The following is a 19660-nucleotide window of genomic DNA, read 5'->3' as shown; positions in this document are numbered from 1 at the left end:
GTTGACCCAGCAAGAGATTAGAGGAGAACTGGAAGGTATGATGATGATGATGATGATGATGATGATGATGATGATGACGACGACGACGACAACAACAACAACAACAACTTTTATTTATATCCCGCCCTCCCTGACCGAAGTTGGGCTCAGGGCGGCTCACATCAAATGTATACAGTAACATTAGTATAAAATCAAACAATAATTAAATTACCTCCTAAAAACAGGTCAATATCCTTGTTGCCAGCTTCCTCCCTCTCCCTCTCCCTCTTCCTCTTCCTCTGCTGGGTGATTGTTTACAGTGGGATCTCCCTTTTCTGGAATGGACCCTTGTTCATTCCTGTGCCATTTCCCATTGGATCTGCTGCTGCCTTTGCTCTTGAGACCCAGGTAGTGACGGTGGAGAATTGGGGATGAAGATGGGGCTTGGGATGAGATCAGAGGGGTTATCAGGCTGCCTCGGGACTAATGTGGGCTCTTCCAGCTCCTCAGTTGTGCTGCTGTTCCCCACAAGGTGTTCCATGTCTCTTTCTCAGAAGACATATCTCACTGGGTCTGGCTGAGATTCTCAGAACAAACCCATACTTGCATGGAATGGCTGTGGAATACCCACCACCATGTTCATGTGGCTTTTTGGAGAGGGTTAGGGTTTGCGTTAAGATTATCCGTCTAATGCATTAAAAAGAGAATTAAATTACTGAAGCTAAATGCATAAGAACAGGACATACATATAATAAAGAGCAATGCAAAAGAGAGAAAGAGCAGGAATTGTCGGTGTACACATCATTTTCCATCAGAAAGTTTCAATGATCTGGTCTGCTCTTAGGAGCCAAAAAAGTTATTTTAGTGTAGCCACCTGCCATTGAACCAAGAAGAAACAGATGGTACAGACCAAAGCATGTTAGTTGAGCATCTCTCAGTGACACCTAATTCCATACTAACCATCTGGCACACTGCATAGGAGTTCTGTATTCTCATTTACATGTGTGTATGCCTTGTCATGCTTCCGTATCATTCTTTGGAATTCAACTGAAATTGTAACTCTTGCCCTCTCTGATACAGCCTCCATATTTTGGAAAGTTGTTTGTTCACTGTGACCCCGGACACTTCTTAAGATATCATAACCTATTTTTGCATGTGGCTCCTGAGATCAAGGTGCAGCTTTTTGTCTGTGTTTGGATACAATGAAGATGGACGACCGAACCTTTCAAAACTGCACTGTTTTTAACCATTGATTTAAAAACTGTGCTGATTTTGTTTCTTAGAAATTCTGAGCCATGCCTGGTATGAGGCTGCTAGTGTTAAAATGCAGAAAGCTACTTTATGTTTTAAATCTAAACTAGGTCACATACTACAAACATTTCTTAGCAGAGTGATGATGACTTATCTGTTATGGTTACAGACCAATAAAAGGGGATGCAAACAGGATAACTATAATAAAAATACTGATATTCACAGAGGGGCCAAAAGGGAGTTCCTGCTTTACCATCTGGCTCTTAATTTATATTTTAGATAGGAAGAATTTAGCTACATTTTCACTAATGCAAGAAGAGGAATCATTTAAGCAAGAGATAGCCTAATTTCAGTGGGTCTTCCAGATAAAGGAAGAATCAGCTTTTTTCTGGGCTTATTATACAAATTGTCATATATAGATTAAAATGACCCACAAGTTTTGTCTCTCTGATCCCACAGGGACAAATGCCTTCATTATGTGAAATGTTCTTAAAATTGCCTGTATGCAAAGCAGAAGGCAGAACATTAATAAAATAAGAACACTGAGGATAAATGCGCTCTATATCTGTAAATAGCAGAGTGTCTGAGGTTTTATCTTATCCGGAGAGATAACTGGTACGCTGAATCACTCAGCTGTGCATGGCTCATGAGCCATCACATACATACCTGATAAGACACACAGTACAGTTCCTTCCACCTCAGAATGCATGTTGTGTACACAGTGGATCATTTGTTAGAAATCACCCCTATACCAGCTCTCTCTTTATGTGAGTCTACCAGGGGGAGAGAGAGAAGATCAGGTCGCTGTTGATGTTTTGTCGTGAGTTAAGCTAAGTTAAGGATCCGTTTCCCCAATCACATGAAGGGGTTCAATTTGCGTTCAAGTGAACAGGGACAGAAGTCCCTGTGGGCCTTTCCCTATTCAACAGGAGGAAGGGCAGGGACTGAGAGGTGTGTGGTGTGGGACTGGCACATGCACCCCCTTCCCCGGTCCACACTTTGAGCTTTCATGTGTTTGGGCAAATACCTGACTTCCATTAATTTGTGCCTTTGTCTTGAAATGTCACTGGAATAGCGGTTTTGTTGGGCGCAAAATTGGTGAAAGGATAGTCAAAACTGTTGTAAGAGGCTGTTAGATATAAAATAATTGGGGTAAAAATACTGGAAGATGCATGGCAAAACCATAGCTGTAGTGGTAACAGGGCTTTTTGATTCATAAAATACTAAACAAAATAATTTAGTAGGTTTTATCCAACCTCAGAAGAGACCTATTAAAATCAATGGACCTATATTACTTGTGTGAATTTATTTCAATTGGTCTCTTCTGAGTAAAGCTATCACCCATTAGTTTTATTTCTTGAAAGACCATAAAACCAAAAAAAGTTGATGTTTGAAATGTGGCTGCTTTCCTAAGCAAGTATGTCATCATCACCATCATCATCACCATCATCATCATCATTTTGCTGAACAGAAAAGGGAAATTATCAGATGCCGAAGGTTGTATTTGCCTGAGCCAAAGCTTTTTTGCCTGAGACTACAGCTTTTTATTTAAGTAAAACTAAACTAATTTAATCTTAATCATTCCTCCATGAACTGGCCAGTCTTCACTCAAATCAATTGATCTGATAGGTTGATGTGGAAGTTTCTGCCCCTGAATACACCAAGCAGGGGGACTGCAATAGTAATATCTCATACAACTAATTTGCGAATCAGGTTCCAAATGTGCTGCCTTATGTCACTATAATTTAAATATGCAGCTTTAACATAGTTATTAAATAAAGTACCAATTTTAACACAGACAGTACTTTAAACGGAGGTCCCTTTTTTTCATGGGGGAAACTGCTCTTGGCTACTAAAATGTGGGGCCCATATCCTACAAACATATCTTAGCAGTTCTCACAGAAGCAAGGCCACATTTGAGGCCCAAAGGCTGCTATTATTTAAGAGAGTCAACATTCCTAACAAACCCTACACTTTTTCAGCTGACTTTAACAATGTCTTTTTGTTCCCCTAGGAAAAAAGATATATCCTATACAAAAAGCTCAAACCAAATAGAGAACCATGTTGGTGATGGCCTTGAGGAAACAGAAATCCTGATAAGTAGTAACACAAAGCAGACAGAACCATCTTTTCTCAAAGCCTTACTCAGGACCTTTGGACCATACTTCTTGATCGGCTCCTTCTTTAAATTAATTCAAGATCTGTTGTCTTTCGTCAACCCCAAGTTGCTAGGGTGAGTTCCGCACTCTCATTCAAGTTCATTTCACATGATCCATTAGCACAGTGTTTCCAAAACGTGGGTCTCAGCTGTTTTTTTTGAACTATGACTCCCATCATCCCTAGCTAGCAGAACCAGTGGTCAGGGATGATGGAAATTGTAGTCCAAAAAATAGCAGGAAACCCTACTTTGAGAAACCTTGCATTAGTGAATAGCTAGAGAAAAGGTAATAGTTTTAAGGGTGTTTAATGCTTTCTGCAAGCTTTTGGGGTTTTCCCATTTACTGCACTCCATTCCCTGCATGTCGCAGGACACCTATTCCTGTGCTGAGTTCTTGCCTATCTGCATAGCTGATGCGGGGAATCGCAGGGGAGAATGGCAGTCTGATAGGGAAAGGCTGTCAATGAGGAAATACATAATGGGTTTTCATGTGTTACTAGTTTTGCATAAGAACACTGAGTGGGAAACAAGGGAGGCTTTCATTTAGACATATCGCTAACATGACTAAATGGTGTAGTGTCTCCTCCATGCACCATATTTCTTTCCAGTTCACACTTGCATGTCTACATGGAAAAGAATCCCATTTTGAACTGCAACACACAAAAGTTCATCTATGTGTGTTGAATGGCAGATGCAAAGATTACATGTGTGCATGCTTTCCAGTCAGGGCCAGCACAAGACATTGTGCTGCCTGAAGCAGGATCTGCATTTGTCTTCATGATAGGGAAGGGCTGTAGCCCAGTGAAATATGCTTTGCATGTAGACAGTCCCAGGTTTAATCCTCGGCATCTCCAGGTAGTGGCTGTGCAGAAGAAGAGGGCAGGGGATGATGCTAGAAAACAATATAGAAGACAGGAAAGTGGCCAGATTATCTTTGTGGCAGACTAGCAGAGAGCTTTGTGAGGAGGCCCCGATTTCCCATCACCACCTAAGGCAGTTGCTTCATTTTGCCTCATGATAGAGCTGGCCCTATTTTACCATGCCTTGCATGTACTATGTAGCTGTAACTTGCTTCAGCTTTTCAGCCCCTCTACACGCTATGCTGGGACGCGGGTGGCGCTGTGGGTTAAACCACAGAGCCTAGGACTTGCCAATCAGAAGGTCGGCGGTTCGAATCCCTGCAACGGGGTGAGCTCCTGTTGCTCGGTCCCTGCTCCTGCCAACCTAGCAGTTCGAAAGCATGTCAAAGTGCAAGTAGATAAATAGGTACCACTTTGGCGGGAAGGTAAACGCAGTTTCCGTGCACTGCTCTGGTTCGCCAGAAGCAGCTTAGTCATGCTGGCCACATGACCCGGAAGCTGTACACCGGCTCCCTCGGCCAGTAAAGCGAAATGAGCGCCGCAACCCCAAAGTCAGCCATGACTGGACCTAATGGTCAGGGGTCCCTTTACCTTATGCTGGCACAGTGAAATCCAGGTATGCCATTTGACCAACACACAACACCAATCAACATACAGGTGTCTGCCCGCCCCCACCCCTATTTTCCACAAAAATTTTTATTTTAGATTTTTTAAATTGGATTGTTGTAGAAAAATGAAGGGGATAAAACAATTAATAAGATGTTTGAGGTGGTCTTATGCCTTCTAGGCATGTGCCCAGAAGAATGGTTTGAATTATTGGTGCTGCTACTTCGCTGTGGGTAAGAATAAGTGTGTTGTGCTTTGCCCCACTAATCTCATTGTTTCTTCCCCTTGTTGTCTATTTGTTTTGCCTCCTCCTTAAACAGTCTGTTAATTGGCTTCATTAAGAATAAAAGCGCTCCCTTATGGTGGGGATATCTGACTGCAGCTTTGATGTTTTCCTCTGCCGTGCTTCAGACGATAATCCTTCACCAGCATTTCCAGTACTGCTTTGTTACTGGGATGAGACTGAGAACGGGGATCATCGGGATGATCTACAGAAAGGTAGAAGCAAGCTAATGTTTTTGCAAGCACAGGCGGTGAATATGAACAAGAGATTTTTGCTTGAGGGGGCAGAAAGAAAGCACCGTATTTTTGTAATGTTGTAAAAAGGAGGAGCCAATAGGACTTGGCAATGCACTGAATATGAGGAGCGAAAGAGAGGGAGGCTTCAAATGCACAAGCCCTGGACTGTGTACTGCATGCAATGGCAGGAAAAGACTTACGTCAACTATCTCTAATCCTGCACATACACATTCCATGTTTCTTCTCAGTGTTCTGGCATTTGCAGTTTATTCATAAATGCTTCTGTTGTCACTTGCAACATTAAATCTTAAAGAATTAAGGATTTTTAATCTAGCTCTCAGCCTAGCTTTGACCACCCCCAGTCCAGAACTGTCCTTTTATCTACATTTCCATAATTCTGGCATTATTACTTAATACTGCCCTTTTTCTCAGTTGGCTCTCATAAACTAGTGCTTGGGTGGCTGACATCTCAAGAACAACCCTGCAACTATTCAACTATCCACCCCCACCACTTGACATCTCCTTCAAAGACTTGGGCTCCCTTCACACGCACACATTCAGCCATGTGGAAGCAAGCTCAGATGTGGCTGCAGTCTTTGCATGTGAGATTACCAGAGGCATGTGGCTGAGGCTTAATGTGTGGGTCTTTCCGACCCATTAATTGCTTTCCTTCCGACATAGTGCCAGCTGGATGGAAAAGATCCACACGGATATGTAGGATTTTGTATAAATTGGTGTGCTTGTGAAGGTCTCCCTAATATTATGTTAGCAAGTAGAATGAATATAAATCCATTTTCTTTTGGTGTTTGTAACTGGATAATTAGGACCATCCTAACCATGTTCGCCACAGTTTTATTTTTGAATTTAACCCAAATTGCCCTTGGTATTGCCCAACACAGGCCTGCTTTTTGCAGGAAAACACATTTTGCTACCTGCTCAACACCAGATACACCATTCTATCGGGTACTAGCCCGATAGATGTGCCATACTGTCTTGCTTTTTTTATTAATCAGATTTGCTTAAAAGCGATTGTGTAAAAGCTAAATGAATTTGTGGCAGTTGAAAATCATTATTGAATGAATAGTTCTTCAACTGGTAACACTAACCATTGCACACATGTAAAAAGTGGATGTGATGCTTGGTGTATTACATACTGTGCACATTTAGCTCTATTTGTGCATCATGTGTTTGCATTCTTGGTACCCCAGCTACAGCTGCTTGTGAAATCCTCACAAATACTTCTCCATACCAAACTATTTTAATTATTCCTCTGTTTTGCAAGTTCCCCAAGTCATTTGTATAAACAGGATATATATAAAAAAAAGACTGTATTTGAGTTTGCTTATATTTGCATACTCAAATGAGTGCAGTAGTGGTTGGAACAATTTTATATCTTTAGTTATTAATGAGTGGCTAATATAACAATACAATGCATAATAGAAGCGCCCCCACCCCCACCCCCCGTGAGTAGCAATCTTTGACATATCTTTGTTTTGTGGAAAAATCTTACATGTGGAAAATCTTACATGATGAGCCACTATGCAGAACAGCTGCCAGAGGGAGGGTCCTAGACTGACAGACCCAAGCTCACTTACAAGGAAGTAAGACCCATTGGACACAGTAAAGTCTTACTTGCTAGTGAACATTCACAAGATGGTGTTGTTAAAGTAGCTTCTATATAATGGTGGTGGTAACATGAACTGATCCTTAATATACATTTCCTGAAGAGCTTTCTTTCAATTCAAAACACTTAATATGGAAGGTTTGCATGTGGCGATCTTTCCCTATTGTTTATTCCTTTTGGACTAAAGTCTTTAGCAAGACACAGTAGATTGCTAACCAAATTATTGCCTTAGATCTAAAAATTTCTTCATTATCTGTTTATGAGGGAGAGGCACAGGATCTTACCTAAAGAGATCTCTTGAAGGCTGCAAGACATACTATAGCAAAGTTTGGGAGGTCTTTAAATACAAGAGCCATGGTTTATGGAACTCTGGGACTTGATGCTCATGGAAAAAGTAACTAACAAATTGTAGGAACAAAGAAGTAATAAGAAGTCAGGCAGCTTTAATTCACCTGTATGCTGCCAAAACGCAACAAGGATACAGGCACCCCATGGGGATCTTTGGAAATACAGTTTTTGTTTGATAAGAGGAATGGTTTATACTGAATATGTGCTTCTACTGCATGGGATATAGTACTCTTGGGAAGTGGCAGAGAGGATGTTCTTTCTGTTCTGAAAAATATGAAAAATAAGAGTTTTAAAAATTTGGAAGGTTTTCTGCTGGGAGCTTGGAAATACACCAGGAACCAGTGAAGTTGCCACAAAGCTAGCGAGATATGTTCCCACCAGCCAGTCCAAGCTGGTGAGTCATGAAGCTGTAATCTGGGGTAACTGAAGTTTCTGAATAGTCTTTGGAGGTAGCCCCAGGACTGATGCATTGCAGTAGTCCAGTCTGGATGTTCCCGGAGCATGGATAGCTGTGGCCAGGCAATCTGCCCAGAATAGTATTCAGATAAAACACCAACTGAAGCAAATGGAAGGTATTTCAAGGCATGGAAGCCTCCAGTGACAGACCACGATCTATCAGCATCTCTAAGCTGCAAACCTGATTCTTGGGGTGGTGGAAGTACAGGATCAAAATGTTACAGAATGAGGAAATATGCCTAAATAAGGGAGTTTCTCTCATTGTCTCTCCAGTCTTTAGTCATCACCAACTCAGCAAAGCGCTCTTCCACTGTTGGAGAAATTGTCAACCTGATGTCAGTGGATGCCCAAAGATTGATGGATCTGACTACCTTCCTAAACATGGTGTGGTCTGCACCGCTCCAGATATGCCTAGCTTTAGCCTTTCTCTGGCAGGTACAGAGTCACTTATGTTTGTTCTCTCTGATTTGGCATAATGTGCAGCCAGTAAGCTTAAGGCTGACCCAGCTTGAAGGGGGAAAGGGATTGTGGAAAATCATATTGCAGGCAACCTGTTGCTCCCAGCAGAATTCCAAGCCCTTGTCTTTAGAATGTTCTGTCTGAACAGATGAATAACTGAGGATGCAGAGCTCAGGTGAGCTGCAATATTCTTAGATTTAAAGAGCCATAGCAGGAGTATAATGGGAGAAGGATCCTAGAGATGAGTTTAGGGGGTGGTTTTTATTTATCTCAGTTTTTATTTGCATAGCTGCTGTAGAACATTGCAGTCCTCAATTCCCCCTTAGCTCAATAAAAGAGCTCTCTAATGATAAACATAAAAAACAGCTTCTCAGGTTCATTTTTTGTCTGCTTTTGTCTCTGTATAACGCTGTGCCTAACATAAACTGGTGCATTTGTGAAGCAGGTTATGGAACCATTTTTTACCAGCTTGCTTCTATGTAGAGTGCCAGTATACAGCATCCAAGGAGCCATTTTTAGCAGTGCCTGTGCTGGTTATAAATAAATACCCAAAGATTTTGAATTCACAGTCAATTAGCTTTTACTCAGAGTAGACCTACTGAAATTAGCAGAGCTAACTTAGCCGTGTTCATTAATTTCAGTGGGTCTGTTCTGAGTAAAACTTTGTTGAATACCACCCTTTCTGTTCCCCTGTCCTCCATTCCTTCCTTAGCTTCCAAGTACGCATACGTGACTGCTTGGTGCAGATAAAAAGAGAAGTTCCATAAGGATTTTGCAAAGCTTCTCTAGGTTCTTGCACTTCATGTTTAAAATCTATTTAGTCAACTTTAGCCATGTAAACCTTTCTGTGCTTTAGTGGTTAGAGTGCTGGACATAGCTTCTTGTGTGACACTGGACCAGTCATCTTCTCTTAGCTTAAATGACCTTATGCAGCTCATGTGCAAGTAAAATAAGAGGAGGATCATGTATGGAACGTTGAACTTCTAGGAGGGTATAAATACAATAAATTCCACCTTTTAAAAATATTAATTGGAAGAGAATAGAATAATGACTGATGTGTTTTGCATCGTTTTGAAGGAATTAGGGCCGTCTGTGCTGGCAGGAGTTGCTGTGATGGTCTTACTCATCCCATTTAATGCTGTAATAGCTATTAAAACCAGAGCACTCCAGGTAAGTAAACTCTAGTACATCCATTCCAAACTCATTTGGATTGTCTAGCTGAGGCTCCCTGCAAAAGGAAGCAGAAAGAGGGTGCTGGCAGATTAGTCAGCACTTAGAGCAATTTGACTACCCTGTGCAGAGCATGGCTTCTTTGCACCTGCTTGTCTGCCCTGGGATTTCTGACTTGCCTTGCCTTCAAATCTCACCGTGAAACTTTACCTGAGCTGCTCTCCTGTCTGTTTTTTCCTGAACACGGTCCTGATTATCTTGTGCCCTGGACTTTATTCTCATTTGCTTTCTGTCTAGAAAAGATTCTGCAAAACCTCTTCTTGCAGATTTCCCATTTTTTTCCCAGAGCAGTGGGTAGAATAAAAATTTTCCACAGTGCTTTCTTTTTCCTGTCAATACAGTGGTACCTCTGGTTAGAAACTTAATTCATTCCGGAGGTCTGTTCTTAACCTGAAAACTGAGGTACCACTTTAGCTAATGGGGCCTCCCGCTGCCACTGAGCCACCAGCACACAATTTCTCATCTCATCCTGAGGTAAAGTTCTTAACCCGAGGTACTACTGTACTCTGTGTTTGTTACCTGAGGTGTTTGTAACCCGAGGTACCACTGTACTCTGCTCAGAAGGAGCATGACGGGTGAGATTGCCCATAGAGTAGAGGTCCACTGTGCCCTCCACTCAGTATAGTTTTGAATCACACAGCTGCAGATCTCGGATATCATCTGGATCATTTCTGTGAACTGCTTAACATCCCACCCTGTGATTATTATCAAAATTATAACATGCCCTACACAGTGAGCAAAGGAAGCCAAGAGCAATTAGACAAGTGTTTGGAATATATTCACATATATATGCTAAGGCAGTGTTTCCCAACCGGTGTTCCGCGGCACACTAGTGTGCCGCGAGACGTTGCCTGGTGTGCCGCGAGATGTTGCCTGGAGGGAGGCGGGCGAGTCGGGCGGCGAGAGGCGGGGCGGCGGCGGTGAGGAGAGGCCGCCCAGCGCGGGGCTCTCGCCGTCTGCCTGCCTGGCTGCCTGCGTGGCGCTGACGTCACGGGGCTGTAACGTGCCCCACATAGGCACACGCGGGGCGGCGAGCGAGCTCCCTCCCACATCCCATCGCCGCTCGCTTCGGCCGGCCTACTGGGCTGTCGCAGGCGGAAGGCCTGCACATGCGCGAGGTTTTTGCGCCTTCGGGATTCCCTTCACGCCTTCCTCCTCCCGGGTCCTTGAGAGCGCGGGAAGCGGCAGCGCGAGACCGGCGTTGAGCCTGGTAGGTATTGCGCTTGCCAAGGCAGTCATTTGGGAAATGAAAACTTGCAAAGCAAGCAACCAGTTCAATCTGAAGTACGTGTATGCTTAATATCCTGTATCTGAAACCTGTTCTGCCCCCTCCCCCACACTTGGTGCCATTTTCATCTACACATGCAGCAGAGTAAGTTGACCCAGAATAGTACCAATTCAGATGGCAGATGGGAGAATGACAGTGCTGAATGCTTTCCCATGTAGAACAGTCCCTGCAAATAAAAACCTAGCATATTTGGAAGAGGGATGCTAGCCTAACCATTACCTTCTATGCTGTTACTATTTTTTTTATTTTTTTTTACATAAGTAAAAAGTGACCTTTCCCCATCTGGCATGGTGGTGTGCCTCGAGATTTTTTTCATGAAACAAGTGTGCCTTTGCCCAAAAAAGGTTGGGAAACACTGTGCTAAGGATACTGCCATGAGCACCATTAATGGGTGCCTTTGCAACAAAAACTTTCAATGCAGCTTTATTCCCAGGTACATGTAGGATTGCAGCATTAAGAGTTTTGCAGCCAGTTCTAATGGGAGTGATACTAAAATTCCTTTTCTTTCACCGAATGCTAATAATTGACTCATTTTAATTGTGAGGGGATGTTTAAAAACAGCTGATTTTTATTTACATTTTAGTGATCCTGTGTTGGTGCTGCTTATTTTCTGCACTGCATTTCACTTAAGCTGAGCATGAACTTTAGCTCTGCAGCTGCTGCTGCTGTTTCTGTTTTCCTCACTCTCCTTATACTTCCACGGTGCAGTTCTTTTGTAGCTTGTCAGTTGAACAAGAGCACACGATGAAAGGAATTCAGTGAAAGATAATTTTCTTTTTTGGGCGGGGGGAATACAACCACCACCACCACCTAATGGTGAATTGCCTGATGCTGTAGGCTGCCATGTCTCCAGTGCCCCCTCCACCGACCTTAAAAAGTCACCTAAATAGTAAATAGGAACCACATTCCTTCCCTTGGCTGCTTGACAGTGGTTTCTGTAACACCAGCAAGGACAGAAATGTGATGGAAAGAGTCCAGAAAAAAGCCTCAGTGAGTGATTAATGGCTTTTCTTTCTGCCTCCCTTATGACGATGAGTCTGCCTGCAAAAGAACCACACACAGAATATCAGGCTGGTTTCAGCTTTGTTCTAAGTACATAAAGATTAAAATGCAACCTATGTCCTAGTGACCGAGAGCTAAGCTTCACATATTACATCTTGAACATATTCGAAAATTGGGAACAGAGAAAATTGCCTTACAGTGAATCAGACCATTGGTCCATCTTGCTCAGTATTGTCTAAGCCCACTGGGATTGTGCCCAGGGTTTCAGACAGAGAATCTCTCCCAGCCCTACCTGCAGATGATGGGGATCGAACCTGGGACCTTCGGCATGCAAAGCAGATGCTCTGCGACTGAGCTGTGGCCCTTCCCCTGTCCTATAATTCTTGCATATCAAGTAGCCAATGGCCAGTGCTAAGGAAGAGTCCAAATAAGATCCTATTGACAAATGTTTCTCTTCCTCCACTAAACCCAAACAAGCATGAGTTACAGCTCATAAGAAATAATTTGCAATTCTCTAGGGTCTCTTGCATGGGACGCGGGTGGTGCTGTGGGTTAAACCACAGAGCCTAGGACTTGCTGATCAGAAGGTCAGCGGTTCGAATCCCCGCAACGGGGTGAGCTCCCGTTGCTCAGTCCCAGCTCCTGCCAACCTAGCAGTTCGAAAGCATGCCAATGCAAGTAGATAAATAGGTACCAATCTGGCGGGAAGGTAAACGGTGTTTCCGTGTGCTGCTCTGGTTCACCAGAAACGGCTTAGTCATGCTGGCCACATGACCCAGAAGCTGTATGCCCGCTCCCTCGGACAATAAAGCGAGATGAGCACCACAACCCCAGAGTCGGCCATGGCTGGACCTAATGGTCAGGGGTCCCTTTACCTTTACCTAGGGTAGAGAAACATTAATGATTAAAAAATATAAATGAAATGGACTTTGTGTATATGTATCTAATGGGTTTTTTGGGGGGGGTAAAACAAAACTAGAAGCCAGTACTCCTATCTTAATAAAAGTGTTGTGAGTACCAGTGCAATATGGCAGTCCTGGACAATGAAAAGGGATTATGGTTCCTGAGATCAAGGAGCGGGATTTTGGATAGAGCTGTACGCCATTTTGAAGCGAGGTCAAAGCTGTACTGATTTTTTGGCTTCTTAGAATTCCCAGGCAACACACGATATGAGGCTACTAGAAGTAAACAATTGGGATATAAGCATGTTAGTCCCACATTTGATCTCTAAACTGAATCAACAACCTTGACCAGATACAGTGAGATAAAGTGGGGTTTTCTTATTCATCTTGCAATGAACATACCTACTTATTTACAATTGTGTAGAAGTACACCATCCATTCAGAAAAGTGGGTGTGGTATTTTAATAGTATCTAAATTTATGAAAGTATTGTTTTGTTCTTCCCTGGAGACCTGGACACAGGAAGCACGGTGCAAGTTGTTACACAAATGGCTATTGGTTAATGGTGTTCTTTGTCATTGTTTAGGTGCAACAGATGCGCTACAAAGACTCCCGCATCAAGCTAATGAATGAAATTCTAAATGGCATAAAGGTTCTCAAGCTCTATGCTTGGGAACCATCCTTTGCAGAAAAAGTTCTGGAGATAAGGAAGAATGAACTGCAGGTTTTGAAGAAATCAGCCTACCTAAATTCTTTGTCAACATTTGCATGGATCAGTGCACCGTTTCTGGTAAGCTTTGTTTGTGTACCTTATCTTTTGTCAGAGGAACTGTCTGCAAGTTGGCAGGACCGTCCTTGTAACTTAACCAGGGAAAATATGGAAAGTCTGTGAAAAGTCCAGTTGCTGAGTTATTGTTCATGCAATGCAAGAAATGGGCATGGCTTGACTTCTTCTCAGGATGTGGCAGCTGGGAGAGGGGCCTAAGCCCTGTAAAAAGATGCAGTACTACAGGAGAGGAAAGATGACTGAGCTTGAGTTCTCCGTAAGTCAAAGATGGGGAACCTGTGGCCTGCCAGAGCTTGATGGACATCTATTCCCATCAACCCCAGCCAGTTGAGGATGCTGGATGTTGCAGACTCAACATCTGGAGTGGGGGGGGGGTTTACAGGTTTTCCATCCTTACTCTAAGCATGGCAATTTTTACTGCTTCATTATGGAAAGCATAATAAAGAGAGAAGATTGGTTTGATCTGGACTATCCTCGGTTGTCTACTTACTTGCTAAATAAAAAATATTAAGCCTGTAGTAGGCTATCCTTCACATTGCCAAATTCTGAAACTACTTTTAAACTATTTTTTAAAAAAATAGTATTGGTGGTCAAAGTTCCATCTAGTCTGGCACTCTGTCTTCAACTAGGACTAGTCAGTTATGCCAGGGAAGCTCATGATGGAAAAAACAATCCTGTACCTGTTCATTGTCCCCAGTATCAGAAGTATACTATCTCCTGTGAACATGAAAGCTGCATTTGGCCAGCAGCCATTATGTTCTATAGATGTGTATAATCCTTTAAAACAGGGATAGGGAACCTATAGCCCTGCAGGTGTTGCTGAAATACAACTCCCGTCATCCCTGTTAATCACCCATGCTGAGTGGTGGAAGTTAAGAGTAAAAAGAAAGAAAGTAAAACCTGGCCACAGTTATCCACCCCTGCTTTAAAAAATCATTTTAGCTAGTAACCATCCCCAGTATTTTGTGGCAGTGAATTCCATAACTTGAGTATGTGTATGAAGAAATACATTTCCCTGCCTTATCTTGTAGCTGTTGCCAGTCAGTGACCCTGAATTCTAGTGCTATAAAATGCTGTTTCACTGTTGTTAGGATAGATGGAATGGACTGGGTGATACAGAACCTATTAGTATTTTTGCTAACAAATCAAATATGTCACATTTTCACCCTCCTAAGAGATTATCTTACTCCCAGTATTTAGATAGGACTAGATTATCAACTAACTAGGCAATATAAGATCTCTTATGAAGGAAGCGTACTACTTTGAGCTTCATTGTGTGTTCTGACAGAATTTACACTGACAAGATATATTTTTTTAATTAAAAAAATGAGAAAAGGTCACAGTTAATAAAAAAATAGGAACTAAGTTCAGCATTCTATAACAGTGAACAATTAATTTTATCAAGATTTCCAGCTATTATCTGGGAATAATATTTATTTTCCAGCATCTCTGCCAAAATCAATTACATTCCCAGGTTAAAATGCTTGACTTTTATATCATGACTGAGTTCCCTTTCTTTGACCCTCAAGCCCCCTTCCTGTTAACCTAACCATGAAGTGCTTTAAATTCTGTTCACTCCCAAAGATATTCATCTTCACCCATTTACATCATAAGCAGAAAATATTAACAATACTATCTTTAGTAGCTAATCAGATAGCCTTCCTCCAAACTCTTTATCTAAAGCGTATGTTATCATTTCCTAAGTTTAAAAATGTTCTGTAAGTGTGGTTTCGACACTAACAGAAAGAATGCTCAGCTAAAAACAGAGAGAAAAGGTCAGAGACGGAATCGAGCTTAAGAGGAGAATAAATCCATCCCATCTTTTTTGTGTTTTAACCTTCTACTGCAATATGTAGTCAAACAATAATAGGGCAGGCTTTTTGTACATCACAAGTCTTACAAGGTTCAGAAAAGCACAAGATGCCACAATTAGAATGATTAAACAAGAGTGCAAAAGAACTCGAAATGATTTAATTTGATCTTGCTAGTTTGCAGTTTTGTCTATTAAAAGGGAATGCACTGAATGCCTACATGATTAAGAATAATGGAGGATGAAGAATGTCATATAGCAGAAATCTGCCAGCTCTTCTTGCCAAAGTGTTAAATTAAATAATAAATAGATAGGATCCATTTCTGTAATGGAAGTCCGGGGGGGGGGGTATTGTAATTTTTATCTTCATTGTAAAAGATACAGTACTGGATATTGAAATGGATTGTGTTATTAGGATAATTATATTTTGTATGGTTTGTCCCACCATTTGCTTGGGTCACTGAATGACTCGCTTACGTAAAGGCAATTGCCATGAAGTTTTGGAATGGAATATTGTAGAAAAGGGCATGGCTGGCTGGAACTCTGAACAGGATTGCTTAAGACCTCAGCTTTGTTCCTATCCCGTCTCATAATTTTAAATTGGTTTTTTCCCTATACCTCTGCAATCTCATCGATACCCTCCTTGAGACAGGACAACCAAAACTTTGCACAGTATTCTTTGACTGAATCATATCATGGCATGGTGATAGTTTGGGTGGGGGTGGGGGTGTGTCATCACTTCTTCTAAATATTTCCTATATCTGTGAAATGAGTTTACTACTGTGCCTACGTGGCAGGAAAGGGCAAGTTAAAAGAGCTCAACATGCTATACTGTGCGGCTGAGATTCTGGTTTAAGTAAGCAGACTATATTCTGAAACATTAATTTTGAGTTTGGGGTGTCTAGGAATGGCCTTTATGACACAGTGGACTTTCTACGACAAGCAGTAACTATCCTGCCTCACCTTGTTTACACCAGCTTTCCTCATTCTTTAAGGTAACACTGTTCAGTGTGGAGTTGAGGTACACCAGGAGATCTGTGAGAAAGGGTAGCTATTTCATGTAGTTCTCCTTGTAGCAGAATGCTCTGCAAGATTAATTTTCCAACCTTACTAGGAGAAAGGAGAACAGGGAAATCTGCCCCCATGCTCTGCATATCAGATACACAGTGGTCAGGGGGACCAATTCAATGTCGTTATAGAATACTGAGTTGCTGCTGCTATTATGAAACACCTTCTGGAGGCTGAATTCCTTGTACTCCTTTGTATTATATTTGCATTTTTGTGGCGTGGTGCCATGCTTTCTTGTTCCATAGCATATTAGCATATCAAATAATCCAACCAATTGTTCCTTCATCCCATACAGATTGTTCCTTTCAGATCTTATATTTCCAGGAAGGCTACATTTGATTCCCTTAAAAAAAAATCAAGCCGACAGGTGTTGTTTATTCAATTTATTTTTCTGGCTTCCAGGTTGCCTTGACCACCTTTGCCGTTTATGTCACCGTAAATGAAAACAACATCCTTGATGCAGAAAAAGCCTTTGTGTCTCTCTCCCTCTTTAATCTCCTCAGGTTCCCACTCAATATGCTCCCCCAGGTTATTAGCAACATCGCACAGGTAAGAATGCTGCCAGTCCTTTATTTAAACAAAAAGCAAAGGCTATACCAAATGTAAACATAACTTAAGGAGTGGGTGTCTGAACCAAGCCAGACATGATCATGACCAACCTGTTGGTTTAAATCCAGTGCCCCACCCCAGTCATGTAGGGGCCACCTCCAAACCAGACTATAGTAGCACACTGTACATAGGGCTGATGCAGATTAACTGCCCATTTGTACTATTTGCACCAGCAAAACAATTTGAGCGGCAGATAAATAACCTCCTGAATTAATGCACAGTTCTTCCCTTAGGACCGCAATAACGAAAATTCATTTCTTTTTTTCCCCCTTTTCGTTTGTTTGTTTGTTTGTTCTGCTAGACGAGCGTTTCACTGAAGAGGATTCAGCACTTCTTGTCAAATGATGAACTTGATCCAGGCTGTGTTGAAACCAAGTTAATTACTCCAGGTAATAATACACTGGAGTCATTTCATTTGTATGGTGGAGCTGGATAGTGGAGGAGGAAGAAATGGTAGGAGTCTCATATTTGGTTAATGCAGACCCGCACTTGAAGCCTGTGTGTGTCTCTAACATCAAGGCAGCAAGTCGGAGCTTCTTGGACTTATGCCTCCTCCTGTGAAGCACCCTCCCAGGTGGCCCTCTGTTGGCCTCTCCATTTGAGAAAGCCTCTCCATTTGCAGGAAAAGAGGGGAAGGAAGTGTTGAGCCGTCCTTGAGCTGCTAAGAATTAGACTGCACAAAGCACTTGGGTATAATCTCCAGAGAACGGCCAGGCCTGGCTAGGGGAGATAAACAAGTGTGCATTTCAGTAATTGCTACTGGATAAATATTTAAGCTGTGGTTGCTGGATGTCTCTTATTTTAAAAGTTTCCCCTCTTATTCCATAAACACAACAGCTGCATAGAGGATTATGGATGTTACTGCAGAGTCCTGTCAGTCCGTAGCGTTCCACATCTACCAGCTCTCCAAAGTGGTGGTGGTGTGTTTTTTTTAAAAAAAAGAAGTTTGAAATGTTGATCCGGCACTGACCTCAACCGCATGACTTGTGGTCGGGCACGTGACAGAGTGCTGCTTGAGCAACAAAAAAGAAGAAAACTTTTGTGTTCCCCATAGCTCATCAACAAATGCATCTCACCAGTCCTTTACCCCACCACTTCCTTCTCATTAAAGAGGCCCAGTTTGAGATTTCTGCTGCCCACTCCCCCTAGCTACTGTGAAATCCGATGCGCGTGCTCAGAAGCCCACTGAATTTAATAAGGTATAGGACTGCAGCATTAGATTATGTCTTCTTTTCTTAAATACAGGGTATGCTGTTACTGTAAGAGATGGAACATTCAGCTGGGCAAAGGATCTTGAGCCAGCTCTGAAAGAGTAAGCAAGCTTTACTCACTTGTACATATTTGAATTTCCTTACTGCTTATACCTTGAAGCCAGCTCCCTCGGCCTGTAAAGCAAGATGAGCACCGCAACCCCAGAGTCGTCTGCAACTGGACTTAACTGTCAGGGGTCCTTTACTTTTTTTTTAAACAGTTCCATAAATTTGCCAAATATGGGGCAAGAGCATACATCAGTATTCAGTATTCAAAGGTATAATTAAACACATGGTCACCTAGAATTAATGGGACATATAAGTGTGCAGCTTTGACTGGATTGTGTCCATGCTTGTTTCTACTTTTTGCTTTTTGTTTGCTTTATACTCTGAAATTTTGCATTTTCAAAATGTAAATATGGTTGCCCCATATTCCTTGCTCCTGTCCAGTAATAACACTAATAGCACTAATGTGCAGAATATATGCAGACCTGGCAAAGAAAAAACAAACTTGGTAGGGTTGCCATAGTTCAAGAAGCGAAAATCAGAACACAAGCAAATTGTTGAGCAAAAAAGAGAGATTTTTCGGTTGTGTTGCTGAAGATCCAGGACAAACCGCCGCTTTTCGGAAATTCCCCCTGGACGTCACTGAAATCCTGGTATTGTCTGGGAAAATCCGGATGTGTGGCAACCCTAAACATGGGGAAAGCACTGAAGATATAGAGTTACTCGGGTTACTTGTGAAGCTGCATTAAAAAAATTCTCTGCCAAATGTATCTGGCAGTATCTCTGCCAGCATTACATGCAGCTGCCAAGACAGTTACTGTCTTAATCTAGGCACAAATTACAGGCAGCCTATATGCTTAAGGCATCTGGGAACCTACGGGTGGAGGAGGGACACATGACTGCCTTTCAGATGCCAAGTCAGCATGAGTAGACTTTTTCAGCACTTCTTAGTGCCTTGAAATTGTCTTGTGAAAAGCTTTGGTATTTGTCCAAGTCATGACTCATCAAATCTAGTGTGCACACAGAAAACTTATGAAATGTGGTGACTTGCAACAGGAACATGTGTAAGTAAGTAAGTAAGTAAATCATGGCTCTGTTTTAGTGCACCACTGCAAAAGTAAAATCTCATTCAGCTGAACACCTACAAAAAGGGACATATGACCCAAAGCTGAAAAAGGTCAGCTGGGAAATGGTAGGGAGCTCTTTGCAACTCACTACAAATTGAATCTAATTGTGTCTCTTTATTTTTTTAAGTTGGCTATGAGACTCCTATGTGTTGTCATGACATCTTTCAGGCTTCCCTCTTCTGAAGGCATTAACTCTCCAGTCATTCTTTCCCTGACCACATGACCAAATCTGGGGAAAGCTGATTAAACAGAATCTCTGGTGGAATGCTGTGTTGAATTCCTGCCAAGAAGAGTACATACCTTGTGCTTAAACACAGCACGT

General features: G+C 42.1%; 1 protein-coding gene across 1 annotated transcript in view; it reads left to right on the top strand.

Annotated features, from left to right (window-relative positions):
• ABCC3 (ATP binding cassette subfamily C member 3) overlaps positions 1-19660 on the top strand; it is a 67364-nt gene that overhangs the window by 28221 nt on the left and 19483 nt on the right. Inside the window, exons 8-15 of the mRNA XM_028716533.2 lie at positions 3245-3463; positions 5175-5352; positions 8075-8236; positions 9338-9430; positions 13268-13471; positions 16749-16895; positions 17257-17344; positions 18201-18267. Of these exons, the coding sequence (XP_028572366.2) occupies positions 3245-3463; positions 5175-5352; positions 8075-8236; positions 9338-9430; positions 13268-13471; positions 16749-16895; positions 17257-17344; positions 18201-18267 (1158 nt within the window). The remainder of the gene's footprint in view (positions 1-3244; positions 3464-5174; positions 5353-8074; positions 8237-9337; positions 9431-13267; positions 13472-16748; positions 16896-17256; positions 17345-18200; positions 18268-19660) is intronic.

Source organism: Podarcis muralis, chromosome 2 (assembly GCF_964188315.1).
Source record: "Podarcis muralis chromosome 2, rPodMur119.hap1.1, whole genome shotgun sequence".
NCBI lineage: Eukaryota > Metazoa > Chordata > Lepidosauria > Squamata > Lacertidae > Podarcis > Podarcis muralis.
The sequence above is the reverse complement of the archived record's forward strand: the minus strand, read 5'-3'. Positions and strand labels throughout refer to the sequence as shown.